This window comes from Haliotis rufescens, unplaced genomic scaffold, assembly GCF_023055435.1.
Source record: "Haliotis rufescens isolate VD_foot unplaced genomic scaffold, xgHalRufe1.0.p SCAF_15, whole genome shotgun sequence".
In the NCBI taxonomy this organism is placed as follows: Eukaryota; Metazoa; Mollusca; class Gastropoda; order Lepetellida; family Haliotidae; genus Haliotis; species Haliotis rufescens.
Genome location: NW_025963835.1, coordinates 17,456,923 through 17,482,845, shown reverse-complemented (window position 1 = coordinate 17,482,845; position 25,923 = coordinate 17,456,923). Strand labels below are relative to the sequence as shown.

At 42.3% G+C, this 25,923-nt stretch overlaps 2 protein-coding genes across 3 annotated transcripts; both read right to left on the bottom strand.

The window, feature by feature from the left end:
* Positions 1 to 889: 889 nt before the first annotated feature.
* On the bottom strand, positions 890 to 6,464 carry LOC124138678. The gene is made up of 2 exons (XM_046505445.2): positions 5,454 to 6,464; positions 890 to 3,513 (listed from the first exon to the last, which is right to left on the bottom strand). The coding sequence occupies exons 1-2, from the start codon at positions 6,152 to 6,154 to the stop codon at positions 3,162 to 3,164; spliced, it is 1,053 nt and encodes a 350-aa protein (XP_046361401.2). The 5' UTR covers positions 6,155 to 6,464; the 3' UTR covers positions 890 to 3,161.
* Positions 6,465 to 9,523: 3,059 nt separating this feature from the next.
* On the bottom strand, positions 9,524 to 25,060 carry LOC124138679 (bis(5'-nucleosyl)-tetraphosphatase PrpE [asymmetrical]-like). 2 transcript variants are annotated; one of them, XM_048396236.1, is made up of 2 exons: positions 24,833 to 25,060; positions 9,524 to 11,803 (listed from the first exon to the last, which is right to left on the bottom strand). In XM_048396236.1, the coding sequence occupies exon 2, from the start codon at positions 11,775 to 11,777 to the stop codon at positions 10,992 to 10,994; it is 786 nt and encodes a 261-aa protein (XP_048252193.1). In that variant the 5' UTR covers positions 11,778 to 11,803; positions 24,833 to 25,060; the 3' UTR covers positions 9,524 to 10,991. The 2 variants fall into 2 exon arrangements, with proteins under 2 accessions (XP_048252193.1, XP_048252194.1); XM_048396237.1 differs by lacking the exon at positions 24,833 to 25,060 and adding an exon at positions 16,913 to 17,445.
* Between the last annotated feature and the right edge of the window lie 863 nt (positions 25,061 to 25,923).

Sequence of the window (25,923 nt, the reverse complement as noted above, 5' to 3'; positions counted from 1 at the left end):
CTTATTAGTATGGTAAAATAGTCTTAAATAGGGTTAACTATCCAAATTTCGACCAATCAGAGGACTCCATTCCGTTTGTATTGTAATAATATGTGCTTTGTGTGCAAAAATATATCTAAATATCCCTTTCAACAAAATCGAACAACTAAATTTCGACCAATCAGATGCCGCGGTTATATTGCCATGATGGTAAGAAAACCTATTCGGTTGAGTCCTGAAATACGTTGTATCTAAATACCAAATTTGAACGAAATCTCTGAATATCGATTAATAAGCTCTGCAGATGCCCTTTCTGTTTTCATATATTGTATAGTGTCCCTAGATACACCTTTGTACCAAGATTTAACACAATCGTCAGTTATGACCCATAAATAAAACCTGTAAATAACGACCAGTTTAGGTAAAAGTGAGGCGAGTATGGTTTCAAGGAATGTATACTAATTAACAGGACCATGAACACCTTTCTTGCCTCATTTGGAATATTATTTAAGCATTCGACCTCAGTAATCTATTGCTAAAATACAGGCAAGATAACTGTATCCAGTAATTATTTCATAAGCATTTCCATCATAATACCATTTTTTCATAAAGTTAAACCTCCTCTATTTTTAAAAAACAACTATAGATTGACTGGTATTACCCATTAACAATAGTCATCATGCAAGATATTCAGCTCCATTTGTACGTTGTTGACAGTATTGCCAAACACAATAAGGTCTCCCGCAAATAGAAGTAGAAAAATATAAATAAATTCCGGATGTAACGTAACACCAAAACGACAATTATGTTCCATTTTGTAACCAATTCGTTTATGAAAAATCTGAAACAAAAGCATAAAGCATACACCCTTGCCGTACAACCACAAAGCAACAAATATACCAGATACTCTGTTGTTTGAACGAACACAAGCCTTTACATAACTGTACAAGGATTGTCACATTTTACCCATTTTAGTACACAAACCATGTTTGTACAATGGCTTCCATAGATGTCGTCAAGCCAGCTGATTTATTATGTTGTCAAGCACTGATGCTTTCAAAAAGTTCGGATCTGGTGATTGTGGATTCTAATATGTCAATTGTCAGTTCTTGCACATAACCATGACCTGTCACTATGTCCTCCACCTCACCAAGATTTTCCTGAATATCCATTGGTTCAGAATTCAGCGACGAGTCCCCCAGTGTTGTATATCAATAGGGGTGGGTCGTTGCGGTCGTCTAGACACACGCTTTATGATGTCCCAGAAAGGACAGTCTACCGCTGCTGCATTTTCTAGGTCACTCCTTTTACATTATGCAAACTGGTCCTTCTTGATTCCACACAGTTATCTGTATTCATTGCAAACTTTGTTTTACTTTAAAAGGTAGGAGTTAGCTCTAGTTTCTCCTGAACGCATTTACATAATGGCACCGTCCATGTTTTTTACAGAGACATTCATCATTATCGGGGAACATGTCACTCGATACTAAACCATAATCTATCACACTACACCCTCAAATAGATAAATGCCCAAAAAAAGTTCAGTCACCGATTTGATAGTCAGTTCCAAATCTTCCATTCACAATATGTATGTTCAGAATTGAACACATTTCCAAAAGAGTTTTTCCAAAGTAATTTATCACATGAATATCTAGTCTGACCATACCCCTGGCAAAATGTATTTAGATACACGTATTAAACGATCTGGTCATGCGAACACTGAAGTCGACAAAAGTTTTTTGTTTATTCAAACATATTATAGTCAGAAGGAAATGCGAACATGAGTTACCTGTAGTGTAACACAAACTAAGACACAAAAAATCAAGTAATTAGCACAGCCCGACCTCAAAAACAAAAGCAAATGGGGTTATATATGGAAGAACACAGCACACAAAACAATGTTGCTGTTTTATATAATGCTTTTCAATGTAAAGATATGGATGAGGTTTGAATTGATAATTTAGATGAAAACAGTAATCAAGTAAATGGGGTTATATATGGAAGAAAATAACGCACAAAACAATTTTGTATAATATATAATACGTTTCAGTGTAAAAACATGGATGAGGTTTGAATTCATAATGTAAATAAAAACAACAAAGAAAATAATAAACAAGAAGATAATACTAATATGTTGCCAATGCTAATCTTACCATTATCATTTGTGAGGGAACATGCACTCTTTTGAAAGCAGGAGGTAGGATAATGGAGGGATAACTTTGGCCAAATGAAAATGACGGATATTTAAGTTACGGAAATCATTAAATATTGGTATGAAAATTATCAGACATGTTCAAATTGCTGAACACTTCGGAATATGTTTTCTTCTGACATGATCACGTTCATTCGAATGGATAACATTAGTAAAAGCAAACTGAACGTTAAGAGAAAATATTACTATGAGCTCGTAAAAAAACCCATGCAAGTTCGATTCTCTTTTATTGAAACACATTTGATCATTTTCGTCACGATGGTTTTGCGAACTTCTCAAATAAACAGATCCTTGGGCCGCAAAGGACCCTCTTACTTTAATAGTGAACGTGGTCCAGTTCCACAACGTGATGATTGCTCTGTGTTCATATATGTGAGTCACGAACTGCTCACCTAAGGCCCCACCAGGACTACTCTAAAATGTCACATGCTTTTTAACTATTAATAATATTCACATTCATATTCAACTTTGTCAGCATGACTAGGCGACCAGTTTTGATACTAACGAGTATTGATAATATAAATCTCCAGGTATCATATCCCAAAAATCATCGCCTGCAGGTTCGCCATACCGGCTACCTCTGTGGCATCAATCTCAAATTCAAAGGGTTGTGATGGATTGCAACAAAGTGATAATGTGTTCGTGGGAATCGCTACCTCAATGTTGTCTCAACTAAAAGGAATACTTGTTATCGGATAAGGAACAAATTGCTATGTTCAACGATATAAACCTTGACTAAAATAGATTTGAATGCTGAAGCTATGGTAATCTGAATTTGAAAAAAATCGTTTTTAGAACAACGAAGAGGGTATAACGCCCAGGTGAAATATAAAGAATAATGCATTAACTTCGATGCCAAGCAGTTGAAAAAATTGAAACATCTTTCAAATCTTTGAAACATCCAGGTGATATATGTTTTTGTAGTGATCTACCAAAGGTCAAATTTTTCGTTGAGGTCAAGGCCTTAGACTCACTGCATACATTTTGCATGACTCCACCTGATCCACATTCCATAACTTCTAGGAGAATCTAGGAGACCAGAATCGTAACTAAACAGGTTGAACCATTCCGCTTTGGGCATGACGTGTGTTTTTATGGCCCCACCCGTGTTAAAGGCCGGACACCCCAAGCGCTCCGCCCTTGACGCAAGTTCATTTGGAGGCAGCCCTTTCTCCCATGTCTTGCGTCGCTCACTGTCGTCCACGTCGAGCCAAGAGGTGTCAACCCAGGGGTAGTAGACCCAGTCGTCGTCGTCGAAATCAAGCCAGACGTCGATGTATTCAGTCAAGGTTTCCATGGTGATACGTGTGGCCGCATTGAATCTGCAGATATGAATTTCCAATGTATTTAAGGATTGACTGTGTATGTTTCTCGGTTCATTGAGATATGAATCGAAATACCGATGTGCAAACTGTATGAATCCGCGTAGCCAATTCCCACAAAAGTTTACACATTTACATACCTCAATGAACCGAAAAATATACACAGTCAATGCTTATATTTAAATTCGACAACGAAAACATGTTTTATCTGCAATAGTTTAACCAAAAACAGGTTTATATATCAAAGCCGACAAAAATGACGACATTGATAAACATTCCAGGTGTAGGAATACATACTCTAGCGTGAAATGAATCAGGTGATTGTTTAATTTATGCGCACAACTTGACACGCCTACAAAGTAAGCAGCCAATCAACGGAGAGTAGGAACAAAACAATGTTGATAAGACCTGTCAATCAAGGCAAGAGTGAGTGAGTGAGTTGGGTTTAACGCCGCTTTTAACAGTATTCCAGTTATATCACGACGTGTCAGCTTAATGTGGGAGGAAAGCCCGAAGTAATTCAGGTCCAAGACGTTTACCACTTCGGTGAAACCCACGAGCACGGGTATGGTGCTGACAAATCAAGAAACATAATCGGGGCGAACCGGGATTCGAACCCACAATCATAGGTTTCTGGCGCGCCCAAGGGACGCAACTCTGCACAGCGAATCGCGGCGCCTTAGACGACTGGGCCACCCGTGCCCCCAATCAATCAAGGCAAGAGGCGAGAAGAAATGCAACAGTCAGACTGAAACGAACCGGAATAAATATGTGCGGGAGAAGGCGCCAGATTCAAACATTAGTTCCCTGAGAACGGAATGACTCAGTTGGAAAAATGCTGGATCTCTAGTTAGAAATGACACCCGAAGACATGAAAGTTGTGGAACCGAGTCGAGCGGGGAAAAACAGGCGAGCGAGCCTTCACGTTTGCTGTTTCATTCCTTCACGGCCTTCGGTCTCAAAGGGTTGTTTGGATAATGAATATGCGTGAATTTCGCTAAATGTCCCGTGCATGACTATTGATACTCTTAAGCAGAAAGGGAATTCCCTTGAATGTTATTTTGGGATTCCCCTACATTCCGTAGTAACAAAAGTAGTCCGTCTCGGTGGCGTGGCTTAGTTTTTTACATTCGTTGGGAAATGAATGCAATAACACGTGACCAATTCAGCTAATCAGAATGCAGGAATATCAATGGACACAACGAAAATTTAATTATTAACACATACACACACAGACTCACACAGATGCATACATACATACACATATGTACCCACATACTTACACACACATATGCATACACAGAACACCCAAACAAGCACACACATACACTGACACACACGTATACACATATACACACCAGACACACACACACACACACACACACACACACACACACACACACACACACACACACACACACACACAAACACACGCACGCACGCACGCACGCACGCAAACACACTTACACACACATACACACCACACATACACACTCAAGCCACACAAACACTACCACACACATACACAGACCAATCTGTTGACAATTTAAGAGACTTTGGGGTCATTTGACATTAAGTTTGTGGGTGCTCCTCTGAGCATTTTACTTTGTATCATATTCTAAAATTCACTTCAGTTTTGAGATGATGCAGAAATATGGTTGTGAATGGCAGACAAATTCTCTCCAGGTCTTTATCTCATCTCAACCATGTGCAAAGGAGACAAATCAGTTGAATACGTGTTGTATGCTATTGGTTATACCAACGTCCTTTTGCAATAGGAAGTTTGTGACTAGACGTACTGAATAACAGTTGCACATAGAACCAATCTAAATATGTGATTCCGTGACAATAGCATCTATATGATCTTGCTTTACAGGAATTGTGTATGTTTGGTGAAACCCACGGGTGCTGACGAACCTTGAAATATTCTCGTTACTCACCCCGTGAAATCTCCTCCTGTGACATGGATCCCCAAGGCGACATATTTGTTGAGAATCGGTATTTTCCAATAGACGGGAGAGCCGCTGTTCCCAGGAGTGGTTGCGTCCTTGTATAGAAAGTGGTAATCGGTCATCTCCTCCAAGTTGACCTCCAGTTCCCACTGGGTGCCGCGGGGAAAACCTGGCATGCCGTCCTTCCCGTCTCTGGGTCGACGTGGATACCCACTCATGAAGACCTGGGCAAAGACGGAGTCATCGTCAGCATACACCATTGGCTCGAATGCATATTCGTGAGGAATAGGGTCAGTCGAAATATCCAACAGGATCATTCCAAAATCGTACTCTTCTTCGTGGTCCTGAATGGACCGAGACGGTACCCTGAAAGCGTCTGCATACTTGATGATCTCTCCTGTATTGAAAGTCCCATTTCGACCGAAACGAACGACGACCGCATCGGCATGACGTTTAAAGTTGTGATCGTATAGATTGTGTCCGGCAGTCAACACAACGAAGCGTTCCTTCCCGATCGCCTCCCTCTTAAACAGAAACCCGGTCCCGACATATTTGTTGGACCCCAAGTGAATGGTCAGGTGAGCAATGGCACTGTACGGACCGTCCGATGACCCGTCCACCTTTCTCCGTTGGTCCCCCGGGGGAGTGAACACCTTTTGGTGGGGACCTGTATGTTTGTGACGGTACATGGTTTGAAATGCCTGGCCGTGTGGAGGTATTTGATACGAGGCTATTAAAGTACTTCCTTATACGTCACAGGATATAGAAATGACAACACCCACTACCTGTTCGGTTTCGTTTGCGGTATTTATAAATCTACTCACGTAAACGTTCATTGGCTCACTCGCACCATGGACCCTAAATATAGGTTAAGTGTCCATGCTTGCACAATGATGATAATTTTAGATATGATTGAAACACGTTATATAATCCCATGAAGTGATTCGCTTTCTGCAGGAAACCTTTTTTTCTTAAACCAATTGTGCACCTAGAATCAATATCCTCAACAGTTTGTTTCGCGCTGCGTCTGGCAATATTCCAGCTGTATATGTGATTCAGCGTGCACGTAACTGGGTGAAGTTCCTGCACACAAAGCGACCTTATGGCCACTGACTACATAACTTCTATCTATAACGTAGACTTCCGAGAGTCAGAGGGGGCACGGTTGGCCCAGTCGTCTAAGGCGCCGCGATTCGCTGTGCAGAGTTGCGTCCCTTGGGCACGCCAGAAACCTATGATTGTGGGTTCGAATCCCGGTTCGCCCCGATTATGTTTCTAGGTTTGTCAGCACCATACCCGTGCTCGTGGGTTTCACCGAAGTGGTAAACGTCTGAGACCTGCATCACTTCGGGCTTTCCTCCCACATTAAGCTGACACGCCGCGATATAACTGGAATACTGTTAAAAGCGGCGTTAAACCCAACTCACTCACTCACTCACTCACTCACTCACTCCGAGAGTCAGAGCGCTAAAATCGCTTTGCGGCCACTGGACCTCGCAATCCCGTCGGGAAACGATGACATGCAGTCAACAAGTCAGGGAGCCTAACCTTCCGAGTCACCTCTTACGACGAGCACAGATTGCTGGGGCCTATTCTAACCCTCTCCATGGGTCCCTGTTGACAATGTTATATAGTCGTTGTGGAACATGAAGTTGTAAGTGAGGTGAGGTGAGGTGAAATGGGGTTTAACGTCGCGTCCAAGATTATTGCACTTATATAGCGACGTGCATGCACGTGTATGTATGTGTGTGGCTGCTTGTACTAGTCCGGACTGATGCCGATTTATAGTGCTAGCTCACTGAGATACCATGCCGCAGTTTAACATGAATACCCCACCTCAGACACAGTATACTGACTCCGAGCCGACCAGTCCTTGTTTTAGCCCCTTAATGCCGTGCGCCAGACAGGGTAACAAGTACCATCTTTTAACGTCTTTTGGTATGACGCTGTCGGGGATCGAACCCCGGACCTTCCGCTCTCCGGGCGAACGCTCTACCATTAGACCATATAGGCGGTCTATATAAGTAAGTATTGTTTGTTGTTTAGATATTGGTATATGTGCACGTACATGGATATAACAACCCTGAAATAAACATGTTTGATACACTTTTATTTGCCGTTGTTTTATGTCAATTCAAATAAATACGTAATTTATATCATCACATAATATAACAGAAACCTTTGCTCAGTCTGCATTACGACGGGAAAATATTGGAGGAAGCGCACCTAAAGGTTCGAATGGGTCCAGGGTATTTATCATAACAATGTAATACAATGGGAAATCAACGATGCAAATGATCTTTGGGGTAACAAATCTTCTTTCCATCGACATGCTGTATTCGATGATGCACATGCATTGTAAAATCTACAAGTCTACAGTATATTTGAGTTGTAAAATAACAAAACAATATATTTAATAAAGTATTGCATATTAAACAACAGCGGCCAAGAATGCTATTAGAAACAATAGGTCAGCTGTAAATATCACAAAATGTTTTGTCACATGTAAATTTCTTTTTCAACGAGTTACTGTATTGAGGCTTGCGTCAAAACCTCTGGGTTTATGAAAAGGAAAGTTTCATCGCGTGTGGGTTTTTTTTATAGAGACGTTAGAGTTTTGACTCAACCTCAATATGAAGCGTGTTTTTCTCTTCTTTCTGTCTTCCAAACTCGTGTGTCAAGTTAACTTTTCACATATTTGCTGAATGTTTTTTTAAATAAAATTGTCTTGATTGTTTAATGAATGCTGAAGGTAGAATACATTTCAAACCAATAAACCACGGAGCACCTTCTCTTTGAAATGATATTTCATCGGGTGGCACAGTTAGACGGATGCGGTACCATTGTGACTGATGAGGAATTTTCCATAACTGTTTAACCTGATGCATATATCGGTCATGTGAAACACAGACCCTGAGTGGAATTTTTTTCACATTTTGATATTCTTGGCTGAACTAAAAAAAGTGGAAGACATTGCTGGACAATAACCTAATATACTAACGTTTCTGAACAAATATAACGAATAACAATAAAAAACAACTTTCTTGTAAAAACTCGTTGTGAATATTTGTTAATAAACATTGTATTTGCATGCATAATATGTATGCACTACATACATGGACAGTGGAAATATGACAAGACTAGTATACTACATATACTAGTATATGATTTCATCTAGAGCCGTGGTTGGTTTACGCAGCTGTGTCATAATTCAAATATATATAAAGTATATTTACCAATCACATGTCTACTAACCGCCTGCTCATGTTCACATCTGTGACATACTTCCTTTAGATGGTAGATATTAGGGCTGGGACGGGTGACTCGGGTACTCGGGTCGGGTGGCCAATGTAGGACCTGGGTACCCACAGGACTACCCGGACCCGTGGTTAGTTACGTGATATATTGTTTAATCATAAAAAATATCCAGAACTCTATGGTTACACTACAAGTCACTAATGTTCGCATTTCTTTCTGACTATGCACCATTGCTTCTGACCTTTATAGTTTTGAATAAAATTAAACTTTAATCATCTTCAGAGTATGCATGACCAGATCGTTTTATACAAATATTTAAATACATTTTACCAGGGCTACGCTCAAACTATTTCCAATCGGACATTTTGCACCAAACTCTTGAGACCTGTAGCGGGTTCCCGGGTAGGGTCGGGTAATAGCGGGTAGTAAATTTGGACTCGTCCCAGCCCTAGTAGATATTACTCTGACATGTTTACAAACCGCCCGCTGGAGTAAAACGTAGCACTAGCACCCTCCATGCTGACCAAGGTAACACATATCTAGAGGGGAAGTACAATTCCAGCCAGTTGTGGTCAGTTAAATACATATCTCCATCCTAACCGTAATGGGTCAGTAAGGTTTACGCCGTGGTAAGCAACATTCCAGAAATATCACATCCTACTCCTCAACAAAAGTGACCCCCCCCCCCGACCCAACTCTTCCCAATAAACGTCACATCCCCCCCCCCCCCCCCCAACAAAGGTGACCAAACCCCTGACCCACCCCTTCCCAATAAACGTCTTAATCTACCCCTCAATAAAAGTGACCCTACCCCCGACCCAACATTCCCAATAAACGTCACATCCTCCCCCTCAACAAAAGTGACCCCATTCCTGACCCACCTCTTCCAAAAAAAACATCACACCCTACCCCTCAACGATAGTGCCCCGACCCCTGACCAAACTCTTCCCAATAAACGTCACACCCTACCCCTCAACGATAGTGCCGCGACCCCTGACCCACCTCTTCCCAATAAACGTCACACCCTACCCCTCAACGATAGTGCCCCGACCCCTGACCAAACTCTCCCCAATAAACGTCACACCCTACCCCTCAACGATAGTGCCCCGACCCCTGACCTACCTCTTCCCAATAAACGTCACACCCTACCCCAGACCCACCTCTTCCCAATAAACGTCACACCCTACCCCTCAACGATAGTGCCCCGACCCCTGACCAAACTCTCCCCAATAAACGTCACACCCTACCCCTCAACGATAGTGCCCCGACCCCTGACCTACCTCTTCCCAATAAACGTCACACCCTACCCCTGACCCACCTCTTCCCAATAAACGTCACACCCTACCCCTCAACGATAGTGCCCCGACCCCTGACCTACCTCTTCCCAATAAACGTCACACCCTACCCCTCAACGATAGTGCCGCGACCCCTGACCCACTTCTCCCCAATAAACGTCACACCCTACCCCTCAACGATAGTGCCCCGACCCCTGACCAAACTCTCCCCAATAAACGTCACACCCTACCCCTCAACGATAGTGCCCCGACCCCTGACCAAACTCTCCCCAATAAACGTCACACCCTACCCCTCAACGATAGTGCCGCGACCCCTGACCCACTTCTCCCCAATAAACGTCACACCCTACCCCTGACCCACCTCTTCCCAATAAACGTCACACCCTACCCCTCAACGATAGTGCCCCGACCCCTGACCAACCTCTTCGCAATAAACGTCACACCCTTCCCCTCAACGATGTGCCCAGATCCCCGACCCACCTCTTCCAAATAAACGTCACACCCTACCCCTGACCCACCTCTTCCCAATAAACGTCACACCCTACCCCTGACCCACCTCTTCCCAATAAACGTCACACCCTACCCCTGACCCACCTCTCCCCAATAAACGTCACACCCTACCCCTCAACGATGTGCCCAGATCCCCGACCCACCACTTCCCAATAAACGACACACCCTACCCCTGACCCACCTCTTCCCAATAAACTTCACACCCTACCCCTCAACGATAGTGCCCCGACCCCTGACCCACCTCTTCCTAATAAACGTCACACCCTACCCCTGACCCACCTCTTCCCAATAAACGTCACACCCTACCCCTCTGATATGGTAGTATTATCCCACCTGCCACGTTTAGTATCGTATGCTACTACTCTGATAGTATGACAGCCACATACCGTCCACACGACCCCAAACTCTCTCCAGCCAGGTCACACCCCTACCATCACAAATCGGTATCCACCCTAGCCCACATTTACGGCGTGTCCACCCAATATTGTTTCCGGGCAGGTACAGTCAATGTTTTACAACATCCATTAATAAACATACCGGTCAGGTGTTCACCATTCACACACCCTGTGTCTAAACCCGTTGCGAACTCATATTCCACGTAGCCCCTCTTCTTATCATGACCATAATATACATGTCCTGGTCCCTTCCACAACGAAGCCCACGGCACTCCCTCGGAGATCTTGTTCGATGGGGTAAGGGTAGGGTCGATATCCCCTCCCTGAACCAAACTCCTCATATGGGTCATGGCCGTCAAACACTGTTCCTCGAGAACAAACCCTGGTTCAAGACCCGCATGGACAATAATCGCCTGTAAAGAAGGAATGCATATAGTGTACGGAAGACGTCGTAAAAAATCTAAATCCCCTTCATCAAATTTCCGGATGTATTGGTATCGTTCCGGTAAATCGTATCCGGGATCTTTTAAAAGCCGGGCATATTCACGCAGAGTTGTCTCCTCGTGATTTCCCCGGACGGAGTAGCAGTCTGTTCTTCGGAGAATTTTGACCACCTCCTTAGACTTGGGGCCCCTGTTTACTAGATCCCCAACAAACACAAACAACACTGTGTCCTCTAACGTCCGAGCTTTGTCCATCAACTCTCTGAGCTCATCGTAGCAACCATGGACGTCGCCGATTATAAAGACAGCTCGATCCTGAATCGTTGTCTTGTCCAGAGTAAGATGGCACACTTCCGGTAGCGGAAGACCATATCGACTTGACCGCTCGTGGCCCTTCTTCCGGGTGGTCATGATGTCAGGTGAGAGTTGACAGCGACCTGAAAACAAACCGATATGGATACAGAGCTCCAGATAAGCTGCGTATCTGTGTGAAATACTCATCAGAAATGCAGAAAGACGCATTAAAATAAAATCCAAGCGTATCAAATACGCAACGAACATTACAGATACACTACAAAAATAAAACTTGTGCGTATCATCAAAATATTGTGAAGTAACCCTGCGTATTCGATTAGCAAATCAGCAACTTATTTTGAAATTATAAACGGGCATTCCGTCAACCTTGCCAAACTCCACGATGACAGTTACATCATGATCATTTGCCATCACACTTTCTTGTGGAAGTATCGTGGTATTTTTGAGTCCTGTGAAGCTCTCGAACCCACACGACACCAGTTTGCAGGGACTAGATGAATAGTGTTTAAATATTTAACTTAAATACCCACATGTGTTAAAAACTAGTGGGTAACAGAAATTTGAATACCCAGATAGAATTACTGATACCCAATGATTTTAAAATACATGGGTAAAATACCCACAACACCAAAAGCTTATCTGGAGCTCTGTGGATAAATGCATCACAATCGATGAATCCACCACGCTCGACTCGTGGGTAAATTAAGTGATAATTATATTCAGTTGAGCGTTTTAACTCTATTCCAAGTTGATAAGCCCGAGTTAAAGTTGGTCTTCAGCAACCCATGCTTGTCAGAAGACTAACGGGATTAGGTGGTCAGGCTCGCTGATTTTGTTGATGCCTATCATCGTGTCGCAGTTGCGTAGATCGATGCTCATGATGTCAATCCCTGGCTTACTCGATTAATTACAGACCGACGTCATATAGCTGGATTATTGCTGAGTGCAGCGTCAAACAACAAACAAACATGCAACAAGCAATTTTGATAAGCAACTACATCAGGTCAGGTAAAAGGGCCCATGATTATGTGCTTTAAAGAGTGAGTTGATGTTTAGGCCGCTATAACATCATTTTAGTCCTATCCATGGGCAGGGCCCAAATAATGGTCTTCACTCGTTGTTATAGAAAGGTATCGAAGCCGGTTCTTCAGCATGACGAGCAAACACTTTAGCCAAAACCCCATCGACCAGAAATGTCAGTGACTGAAACAGATCTGGAAATGATGCCAGGATAAAAAACAGAACACACATGTCTACATGAAACATATGTAATGAAGAAAGAGGCGTATTTCACACCAAATCAAACAAGTCCTTCCCAGTTCAAGTTTTGTGTGCACATGTTTAGGAAGGTCAAATTCCATTTCAATGCTTTGGGTCAATGAATAAAAATATAACATCACCAAAATATCTATGAACTGCACAGAATATTTAATAGTGTTATCGATGCGATAAACTTAGTGTCATGATACGAAGAAACTATGTTATACAAACATGCCAATAATGTCACAATAAATCCATGCATACTCTATGTATGACATTGACATATAAAATAGGGGGCACGGGTGGCCCAGTCTTCTAAGGCGCCGCGATTCGCTGTGCAGAGTTTGTCAGCACCATACCTGTGCTCGTTGGTTTCACCGAAGTGGTAAACGTCTGAGACCTGCATCACTTGGAGCTTTCCTCCCACATTAAGCTGACACGCCGGGATATAACTGGAATACTGTTAAAAGCGGCATAAAACCAAACTCACTCACTCAAAACTCACGACATATAAAATATGATGGGAAATGGAATAATAAAAAAAATGTAAATTAATAATAACCAAGAGGTACGTGGATCGAAACCACGCTCTGCGAAGAAAAGGATACGAAAAATATGCAAATGAGGTAATCTATCAAGAACTATTTTTACAGCGATGCAATGTCTGCTTTTCAAAGGGGGTGTCAGGTAGACAAATATGGCTGCTGTCATTTCACTCAAACACGCATACGCAGTTTCTAAAGTTACTTCAGTGAAAGAAATTACGCCTTAAACATCTTATTTTAAGTGAGTGAATGAGTATGGTTTTACGCCGCTTTAGCAATATTCCAGCAATAGTAGCAAACCCGGGGGCTTGTTGAGGATGGTTTCCAATGTTAACCCCGGGTGTTGCAATAATTATCGGGGTCAAAATGGCACGTCCCGCCTTGTTATTTCGTAAATATACGCACATTAATTAGCTCGCTAAAGACATGTCACAAAGCTCTACATGCGTGCCGTAAAAGGCGACTAACGGGATCGGGTGACTTGGTTGATGCATGTCATCGTATTCCAATTGCATGGATCGATGCTCATGTTGTCAATCACTGTCGTTATATAGCAAGGATAACCGCGAAACAGACAAGAGCTTCATTGCAGCGCGTTCTGAGGTGTGAACGAAATGTCCCCGTCCGGAACTTGAGAAATTTGCTTTACTGTAGGTATACTGGGAAAGGATTACAACTTGAATTCTACACAGACCAGACAACTGTTATCGACATTGGATTCGTTGAGTTAATGATTAACGTATATGAATCCGTTTGAACGTCTCCAGACGTACAGCGAACAGCACCGCCATGAACCACTACGACATCCGTGCCCCTACTTCATACTTCTTGACTGAATTGGAACGCGTCTAAAGGCTGCCAGGACAATATGAGCGTGAGTTCGAATCCCACAGCCTTGATTTGTCAGCACCATACCCCTCTGCGGGGGTTTCACCAAGGTGGAAAAACGTCTAAGATCTGCATGACTTCGGGCGCTCCTCCAACATTTGTGATATACAGTAAACTACGTTTATAACGAACGCGCTTATAACAAACTGGCGGATATAACGAACTGCTTTTTGCTCCGGTCCATTTCATGTACATGTATATATGCTGTGTATATGCTTATAACGAACTACGGTTATAACGAACTAAAATTAGTGGTCCCTTTGAGTTCGTTATAACCGTAGTTTACTGTAACTGGAATACTGTTCAATACTGCGCTAAACCAAACTCACTCACTCACTCCGGTCCCTTGTTTGAAAACTCAATTCGTTACAAAAGACCGTACGATTTGTATGTATTGAATATAACGACCTAATTCTCACCTGACTTTCTATGCCAAATGATTAATTGTATTGGCAGAATGTATCGATCAGCTCTCAAGGTCATTCAAGATGCGGCGGCGCAGATCGAAAAAATGGCCAAGTGCAAATATTACTTTTGATGTCACTGGCAGTGTTCTGTATTATGATCTCTATTGTGACATTGTAACTGGTATTGATCGGTTCTGTGAATGTAATTATTGAATTATATCATCTTGTTGTGTTTTCAGTATTTCACGCATTCAAAATTTATTCAATATTTGAGTAAAATCGTAACAACAGACAGTAATTGAATAGACAGCTCGGCCACATCTGAGTTGAGGAACAGCTCAAGGAGTAGAGTAGGCTGGTGGGATTTGTTGGCCAGTATGTTTGGTTCCAGCTTAAATAGAGTTCACATCAGGATTCAACTGTGATGCAGACACGGAAATATATATAATGTAGTGATATATAGTATATGCATATATACCTTCAGCGACAAACATACAAACACCGTTGAAAAATACGGTATTATTTCAGACAGCTTGGTTGCCCAAACAAATTATCGTAATGATATACTGACATTTTGGTTGTCAAACAAATATTGTAATAATACAGTGACATTTTGGTTGCCAAACAAATATCGTGATAATACATTGACATCTCGTTTGCCAAACAAATATCGTAATAATACACATACATCCAGAATACCAAAGAAATATCGTAATAATACACTGACATCTTGGTTGCCAAACAAATAATGTAATAATACACTGACATCTTGGTTGCCAAACAAATAATGTAATAATACACTGACATTTTGGTTGCCAAAAAAATATTGTAATAATACAGTGACATTTTGGTTGCCAAACAAATATCGTGATAATACATTGACATCTCGTTTGCCAAACTTATATCGTAATAATACACTGACATTTTGATTGCCAAACAAATAATGTAATAATACACTGACATTTTGGTTTCCAAAAATATCGTCTTAATACACTGACATCCAGATTACCAAAGAAATATCATAATATTACACTGACATCTTGGTTGCCAAACAAATATCGTGATAATACATTGACATCTCGTTTGCCAAACCTATATCGTAATAATACACTGACATCTTGGTTGCCAAACAAATATTGTAATAATACAGTGACATTTTGGTTGCCAAACAAATATCGTGATAATACATTAACATCTCGTTTGCCAAACAAATATTGTAATAATACACCTACATCTCGTTTGCCAAACAAATATCGTCTTAATACACTGACATCCAGATTACCAAAGAAATATCGTAATAATACACTGACATCTTGGTTGCCAAACAAATAATGTAATTATACACTGACATTTTGGTTGCCCTACAAATATTGTAATAATACAGTGACATTTTGGTTGCCAAACAAATATCGTGATAATACATTAACATCTCGTTTGCCAAACAAATATTGTAATAATACACCTACATCTCGTTTGCCAAACAAAAAATCGTAATAATACACAGACATCTTGGCTGCCAAAGATATATATCGTCTTAATACACTGACATCCAGATTACCAAAGAAATATCGTAATAATACACTGACATCTTGGTTGCCAAAGAAATATCGTCTTAATACACAGACATCTTGGCTGCCAAAGAAATATCGTAATAATACACTGACATTTTGGTTGCCAAAAATATCGTAATACTGTACTGACAAGCGGATTGCCAAACAATCATAATATCATAATAATAATACACTGACAGCTTCGTTGCCAAACACATATTGTAATAATGTACTGACAGATGGGTTGTCAAACACATATCGTATGACACACTAATAGGTGGGATGCTGGGATTTTAGGGAGCAGATTGTTTCCAAAGATACCCCAGCCTCCAGGACAAAAAATGGTTGGCCCTCAACTACTGTTGTATATTTATATCGGTATCAATGCAGCCTGTTGGAGACGTCAATTGTAAGAAACTGTGATGAATTACACCCATCTCCGGCTTCAACTACACTTCTACATGACTATCTGTGAGACATATACGTGCTCCGAAACGTTGCCTTTTTACATGCCACCAAAATCAATACATCTCGCCGAACTGCACTAGTTGATTGAAATAAGAAGGCCATGCTATATTTACCATATTCCTCCTGCCTGCGAGTCAGACCAGGCCAGCGCGGACTCCCTTCTTACTGTACAAGCTTTGGGGTGAAATTGACAACACGTGCAATGTGTATGTTGTATGGGAATGTCGTTACACTGATGTTATGTACACGACTCGTGTTGAGCTGGACAGGAATAGACCAGCGGCCCCCTGCATGCATCACTGCTGGCGGCAGGGAGAACAAGGCTAAATAATGTTAATAAATTTGGGTAAGAGGGTCAATTATGTTTATTGGTAGACTACGGGGCGTGCCTACTGTCTTGCTATGGTTGTATATGGCCAACTGAGATATTGACTATCACGAGATGTTTTAGTTTCCTTATCGGAGGAGGTGACCTGATAATGAAAGTTACTTGACAAATCAGTTTTGTATGATGCGAAATTGACATTCTCTTAGAATGTACTGAATATATTGACTTGTTTGTCGAGAACCTGTTTGCTAACAATGTCAGTGCTCCGACGTAGAAACTTGAACACGTCAGCACTATATTTCATGTTATTGTTTTATTTTATCAGATTGAACCGCCGCCGTGGTCTTGTGGTAGAGCGTCCGCCCGGAGAGCGGAAGGTCCAGGGTTCGATCCCCGGCCGCGTCATACCAAAAGACGTTAAAGGATGGTACTTGTTGTTATCCTGTTTGGCGCTCGGCATTAAGGGGCTCAAACAAGGACTGGTCGGCTCGGAGTCAGTCAGTGGGGTATTCATGTTAAACTGCGGCATGGTATCTCAATGAGCTAGCACTATAAATCGGCATCAGTTCGGACTAGTACAAGCAGCCACACAAACACACACACACACACACATCTATATAAGTGCAATAATCTTGGACGCGACGTTAAACCCAATTTCACCTCACCTTTATCAAATTGATATACTGGTCCATTTAACAACAGTCGAGTGTCTGTGTGAGTCGGGACATCCGCTTCACTGCTCAGGAGTGAAGACACGTGCGGTTGAATAAAACAAATACTTTCAGAAAGAGTTCATCAAGCAATAAAACATTATTTTGTGTATTTTATTCAGAAAGGTCTACAGTGATAACTCGTTAATCCCGACCCCGATAAACCGGTTAGGTCTACTATCGCCTGGAGTGCACTTTGCCTACAGTCTTATCAAAACAATGTTATGCACCAGTGGGTGTCACTAATGAGCTCCCATTACCTTCAGTATGAATGGACTCTCCCACTATGAGAGACTGAGAAATAACCCTTGATAAGTGATAACAATTTTATATATACTTTGCTTTGAAACAAGATTAACTCACTCATTAAAATAGCACATCACTGCGTCAGAAAATAATAAATATTGATTAAATGTCTCACTCATTACAATAGCACATTAAAAACTTGTCCCTCTCCATTGATCATGTCTTTCAGTCAATCAAGCTTAATGATGTGACCAGCAGCATCAAGGAATTCAAGGGGGCTTTTCTGTCCATTTGATAGCTGATCTTTCTCTGCAGTCTCTGGTCAAGTTCAACATAGATTCGTTTGCGAGGAGGGGGCGCGCACCACGTTGGAACTGTACCAGTTTTTCTCTCGGTCTTCTCCAGTTGCTGCAACACTCGGATCAAGGCGAAGATGTTAGGATGGACCGTCTTGTTGAGGTGACTGTGCCACCCTCCTAGATGATTGTTTGTCCTTGGACCTGTGTTGTCACCGTGGTTCCAAATTGCTGGCTTGAACCGGCCGTCGTCATCCGCCCATATGGTCACCATGTAATCGTTGAAGGGGATGGCTTGAGGGATGTTGGGAGCGTGGTCCATGGCATCCAACCAGGCATCTTGGACTTGTCGGAGAGGGACATCTGTTGTTGTGTTCCATGTGTCGGAGAGGGACATCTGTTGTTGTGTTCCATGTGTCGGGCAGGTCAACCTGAGTCAAGGACCTTGGTAGGGCAGGTTAATTAAATGATGTTACTGATATTATACTTTATTGTTAATTATTTGCTGGCTTCTCTCTTCTCTCTTCTCATGTGAGATACTCAGGTAAATACATTGTAACAACATAACAAGATCAGAGGGTATCTTCCCAAAACGTAGACCTGCCAAAACGCAGACCCGTTAAAACAACACTCGTTATGGCTGGTTGCATCAGTAATTAGTACCCTGTACCCTTGATTAAGTAAAATGGTATCACCCATGTAACAAGCTGGGTAGATTTCACAATTTTTTATTCAAATGTTATTTCATTGTCAGTTTCGCTCTCTCTGAAATTTCTACCTTCTGGATCAGTTCGATAAATCTGAAGATGTTTGGATGCTTGTGCTGGAGGGACTTGCCGATTCTGGAGTGGAAACCTTCTAGGTTGTTGTTTGTACGGGGTCCTTGTGTCGCATGGTATATACACAGTCGAGGTGGGAACCGGGCACCGTCATCCACCCATCCATGCATAGGTGTTGTCTCTTGCCTGGCCCTCTTCCTTATGGCGTTGACAAATCTCACTGCTCGGTCATCACTAAGTGGATGGTTGTGTTCTGACGTTCCGCGAACGTAGTCTCGGACTGTGGTGCACTTGCCACTGCAAGATCTGTTCACACACCTCCAGTACACATTTTCATTCTTCGTCCTGTTCTTATAAACCTTTGATGACGTCACTCCATTGTTCAGACAGTCTCTTCTTTGCGGAGGTAAACTCCGCTATCGTTCCCACAAGTCCCACCGGCAGAATGCCCGGATCTTACCGGCATTCTGCTGGTAAGACCTGGGCATTCCGCCGGCAAGATCTGGCTTCAGATGCGCAAAGCGATTTTAGTGCTAATGGTTGAGTTTCCCAAGTTAAATAGTTTAAAATAGTTTTAGCACTAAAATCGCGTTGTGCAGATGGGCCTAGGGACAAACCTCGTTTCCCAAATGCCTCAAAGTTCAAATTAATGAAAGCAACACTTATGAAGTAGGTTTAATGAAAAGTGAAATTGAGTACAAAACGACGACCAATGTCAATTTCATCTTTTTCGGGGGAAGTCTCGGGCTTAGACGTTTCAGTTACAATCGGCGTCGGCTCAGAGCTTACATCCTGCTTCCTCTTTTTTGCAATGATGTCCGACAGGGTCCTCCTTTGCTAGTCTGAAGTACGTTTATACGTACGTACGGCATCACTTCTATGCCCTGAAACATATGTTCAAACAGCCCTGGGAGTTCGGGAAATTAGGTCGGGCTTCGCCCTCCCTACTCTCCCTTCTCCCAGGGCTTACATTTCCCGTCAAGAGAGTTGCAAGTTTTATCTTGATATGTTGTTACAGTATCTTTGTTTGAAATTTTTAACCTGTAACGAGATAGTGCGTGGACTAATCCATTTGTCAGTTAGGGATGTATAATTATTAGTGCAGGCAAACTACCACACCATGCTACAATTTCTGTAGGCGAAGTGACTGTAGGAAAAGTGCACTGTAGGCGATAGTAGACTCCACCGATAAACCAGCCACCGACATCCGGGCGATTACAACTTGGGTCCTCTCCATGTAGTTAAAGGGGCACTTGTCCATGAAAGTTAATCTTGACATTTAATCATCCGAATGATTTTACTTAAAACCGTGAGGTGAGGTGAGGTGAGGTGAGGTGAGGTGAGGTGAGGTGAGGTGAAATGGGTTTAACATCGCGTTAAAGTTTTGTTTTGTTTGTTTTTAACGCCGCACTCTGCAATATTCCAGCTATGAGACGACGGTCTGTCATTAATCGAGTCAGGACCAGACAATCCAGTGATTGATATCATGAGCATTGATCCAGGCAGTTTAACATGGACTCGCCGTACCTAAAATACTGACCAGCTCGGTGTTAAAACAAGCTCGCTCACTTTCTGAATCTGGTTTCCTCACATCGAAACACTGAGATATACCGTCCCGCAGTTTAACATGGATTCGCCGTACCTGAAATACTGACCAACACGGTGTTAAAACAAGCTCGCTCACTTTCCGGATTTGGTTTCCCCACATCGAAAAAGTTCTCCGACCCATATAAATTAAGAAAACTCTTCACTGATACACAAGTATCTGCCCTCAAGGAGGAACCAAACACGTCTTCACCCATAACATTCTTTTTGCAAACACCCAGCATATCCAGATAACAATTTATGTTTTGTTTGCAAAAGCTGGGGACAAATTGTTTTTATCCCAGAACAGATATATATTTCTATCACTTGTTTCAGCCAACCCACAGATCCGCTCTGTTCTGAGCCATGCTTCATACCTATGGTGTTTTGTTACCTGACCCGTACATAGGGCAGGCACAAATAGACGAGCCGATCTTGGATATTAAGCTGTGATAAATTACCTGTGACTACATTACTTACTGGAATTATCTATTGATAATAAATAACGCGCTATGAAATACTAACTTTCCCAGTTTTCAAGTACAGGCCGTAGTCATAGTCAGCGTGTTCGTTGCAACATCAGCTTATTTTATTCACCAAGTGGTCAGAGTGAGTGAGTTGGGTTTTTATGCCGCTTTAACAGTATTCCCTGAGAGAGATGATAGTTTAAAGAATGTGGCTATGGGGAGCCTCTGCTCCCACTGTTTGTTTTTTGTTTATTCTCTGCCCGGATCTTCACGGGGATATGCTCCCGCTGTTTGTTGTTTGTTCTCTGCCCGGATCTTCACAGGGATATGCTCCAACCGTTTGTTGTTTATTCTCTGCCCGGATCTTCACAGGGATATGCTCCCACTGTTTGTTGTTTGTTCTCTGCCCGGATCTTCACGGGGATATGCTCCCGCTGTTTGTTTGTTTGTTCTCTGTCCAGATCTTCACGGGGATATGCTCCCACTGTTTGTTTGTTTGTTCTCTGCCCGGATCTTCACAGGGATATGCTCCAACCGTTTGTTGTTTATTCTCTGCCCGGATCTTCACAGGGATATGCTCCCACTGTTTGTTGTTTATTCTCTGCCCGGATCTTCACGGGGATATGCTCCCACTGTTTGTTGTTTATTCTCTGCCCGGATCCTCACGGGGATATGCTCCCACTGTTTGTTTGTTTATTCTCTGCCCAGACCTTCACGGGGATATGCTCCTACTGTTTGTTTATTCTCTGTCCAGATCTTCACGGGGATATGCTCCCACTGTTTGTTATTTATTCTCTGCCCGGATCTTCACGGGGATATGCTTCCACTGTTTGTTTGTTTATTTTCTGCCTGGATCTTCACGGGGATATGCTTCAACTGTTTATTCTCTGCCCAGACCTTCACGGGGATATGCTCCCACTGTTTGTTGTTTATTCTCTGCCCGGATATTCACTGGGATATGCTTCCACTGTTTGTTTGTTTGTTTATTTTCTGCCTGGATCTTCACGGGGATATGATCCCACTGGGTTTTTTTATTCTCTGTCCGGATCTTCACGGGGATATGCTCCCACTGTTTGTTGTTTATTCTCTGTCCAGATCTTCACGGGGATATGCTTCCACTGTTTGTTTGTTTATTATCTGCCCAGATCTTCACGGGGATATGCTCCCACTGTTTGTTGTTTATTCTCTGCCCAGATCTTCACGGGGATATGCTCCCACTGTTTGTTGTTTATTCTCTGTCCAGATCTTCACGGGAATATGCTCCCACTGTTTGTTGTTTATTATCTGCCCAGATCTTCACAGAGATATGCTCCCACTGTTTGTTGTTTATGTTCTGCCCGGATTTTCACTGGGATATGCTTCCACTGTTTGTTTGTTTGTTTATTTTCTGCCTGGATCTTCACGGGGATATGCTCCCACTGTTTGTTCTCTGCCCGGATCTTCACGGGGATATGCTCCCACTGTTGTTTTTTTTATTCTCTGTCCGGATCTTCACGGGGATATGCTCCCACTGTTTGTTGTTTATTCTCTGTCCAGATCTTCACGGGGATAAGCTTCCACTGTTTGTTTGTTTATTATCTGCCCAGATCTTCACGGGGATATGCTCCCACTGTTTGTTTGTTTATATTCTTTGCCTGGATCTTCACGGGGATATGCTCCTTCTGTTGTTTTTTTCTCTGCCCGGATCTTCACGGGGATATGCTCCCACTGTTTGTTGTTTATTATCTGCCCAGATCTTCACAGGGATATGCTTCCACTGTTTGTTTGTTTATATTCTTTGCCTGGATCTTCACGGGGATATGCTCCTTCTGTTGTTTTTTTCTCTGCCCGGATCTTCACGGGGATATGCTCCCAATGTTTGTTGTTTATTATCTGTCCAGATCTTCACAGGGATATGCTCCCGCTGTTTGTTGTTTATTCTCTGTCCGGATCTTCACGAGGATATGCTCCCACTGTTTGTTGTTTATTATCTGCCCAGATCTTCACAGGGATATGCTCCCACTGTTTGTTTGTTTATTCTCTGCCTGGATTTTCACGGGGATATGCTAACACTGACTAGTTCCAGTCTGGGTATATACATTGTAATTAATGTTATGTGTGAAAGACAATTATTGTTGTTGTGTAATTATACAGTTTGGCACTCACTCTATGAAGGTTCATTCTCCAATGAACTCACACAAAGTGACGGTCAATTCCTAAATAGGATTGACATACGTAATAAAATTATAGAATATAAAAAGACAAACATGGTGATATTGACGTACTTGATTATTCAGCTATCATATCACATATCATATCGACCGCCTCCGTGGTCTAGTGGTAGAGCGTCCGCAACAGAGCCGCGGCATACCATGAGCCGTGAAAAGATGGTACTTGATGTTACCCTGCCTGATACTCGGCATTAATTGGCTGAAATATGGTGCAGTAATCTGGGAGGCGACGTTAAACCCCAATTCACTTCACATGACATCACATCATTCACATAAAACCTCATCTCACAACTTCATTATCACTAGGGGCGGTCGGGTAGCCTAATGGTTAAAGCGTTCGCTCGTCACGCCGAAGACCCGGGTTCGATTCCCGACATGGGTACAATGTGTGAAGCCCATTTCTGGTGTCCCCCGCCGTGATATTGCTGGAATATTGCTAAAAGCGGCGTAAAACCATACTCACTCACTCACTCACTCACTCATTATCACTACGTAACATCACATCACATCATCACATCACATCACATCACTTCACTTCACATCACATCACTTCATTATCCTCAAATCAAAGGGTTTCATAACCAATGAGCGCTTTGAAAGCTAAACAAAGTTGAAAAAAAGATGTTGGATGATATATATAATATCACCCTCGTGTCCTTTGATATCAAATATATCAATACTCGTCAAAAAAGTTAAAAACCTCTCAGAAAGCCTTGCACTCGTGTCGAATCGTGCTGATAGATGTTATATCAAAAGACATGAGGGTGAGATTTTCTGTATGTGTAGACATTTCTAACAGTAACTGTCTGACAGCGAGGTCCCCGGGCTAACGGGATCCCTTGTTCTCACATACTTACCTCCGTGCGCTGAAGGCTGTGTGCTTTTAACGAGACACTTAGAGTCTATATACATGGTTTTACTCACACCCTGAAATCTCCGAGTGGAATCCGAGCCGCTAGACTTGAGATATGTCTTGTTTGGTTTCGTTAAAAATAGGTTATACTATGTGAATCTCGTCAATATAAAATATTTGATTTGTGAAAGAGTTGAAAATACAATTTCTATAATTTGGAACACTTGGAAGCGAATCGCATTATAATACAATAGAGCTTGATCAAGTCTTGCTATTTCTGAGAACACGCCAGTTTGTGAGGAAAGGGTGCACTATGAATGTGCACTATGCATGAAGCCTATTGTGTAAATCAATGTTACAGTGACATTTGAGATACCATTAACCGGTGAATGAATATGTGTGTTTTAACACACTTATACATCACTATACCGTTGATAGGACTGCTGGAGTGTTGTCGACATGGACCACCTCTACTACACCTACTACCACAACGTATATGAATGTACGGACGCCGACATTGTTGACGGGATGAGGAGACTGATAATGTTATTATTACATACCTTCAAACTAGCTCGCTCCCCTGCAACTCGGGCAGCAGGTATCCGGGTCAGCCAGACTCATCTAACATCCTTGTACAAAGCAGAGAAAATGTAACTTTACAACAGGTTTACCTCCCAACCGCGTACAAATATAGCAACACGTGGGCATTAGCCTGTTTACTGATCGCTGTCGGCGTTTTACAACGCCCAAAAATCGAGGCGGCCATGTTCCCATAACATATATATATATATATATATACGCTCTGTACTTATGTCACAGTTTTAGAAAATAAAAGTACACTGAGTGCGTATTCAACGCACGATTGATGCAAAACAAAGACACATGTCGCTCAATGGAGTAGCTGCCGTTCAGGGAACCGAGTGAAAACACGTTGCACATTCAGATGCGTTTGTCACGTTCCTGCAGGCTGTGTCCCACATATTGGGCTTTTGTTAAATAAATGTAAGTGTCGGTTGGGTTTCTTAGGCAGGGGACTATTGATCATATATACATCTTATGTCGCTGTGTTCACAATGGTGTCAAGCACGTGGCTGTTTCATTATATCACGATCCACGTATACAATGCATACTGTATGTACTGTGTGTAATGTAAAGTGTTTAAAAGCGGGTCCTGCCTCAAGTTCGACTACGCCTTGGACCAATGCAAGTGTATGATTAAGATATTATTTGTTCATACATATAATATTGGAACGTTTTATCATTCTCTGGAGGTAGTTCAATTTGGTTACGCCAGGGACAACAATTGTAATCTTTGAAGGAGATTTGTTTGTTTGTCTGTTGTTTGTCTGTTGTTTAACGCCGCACTCAGCAATATTCCAGCTATATGACGGCGGTCTGTAAATAATCGAGTCTCGACCAGACAATCCAGTGATTGACATCATGAGCATCGATCCACGCAATTGGGATTCGATGAAATGCATCAACCATGTCAGCGAGCCTGACCACCCGATCCCGTTAGTCGCCTCATACGACAAGCATAGCCGCTTTTAACGGGAAGCATGGGTTGTTGAAGACATATTCTACCCCGGATCTTCACGGGTCGAATAACTGGCAAAGAATGCGTGTTCAACATTGCTCCATGGTAGCCATT

Coding starts and splice junctions, on each gene's coding strand:
- LOC124138678 (XM_046505445.2), bottom strand. CDS start 6,154: ATGTACCGTCACAAACATACAGGTCCCCACCAAAAGGTGTTCACTCCC. Junction 3,514..5,453: donor ACAGGAGGAGATTTCACGGG/GTGAGTAACGAG, acceptor TCATATCTGCAG/ATTCAATGCGGCCACACGTA.
- LOC124138679 (XM_048396236.1), bottom strand. CDS start 11,777: ATGACCACCCGGAAGAAGGGCCACGAGCGGTCAAGTCGATATGGTCTT.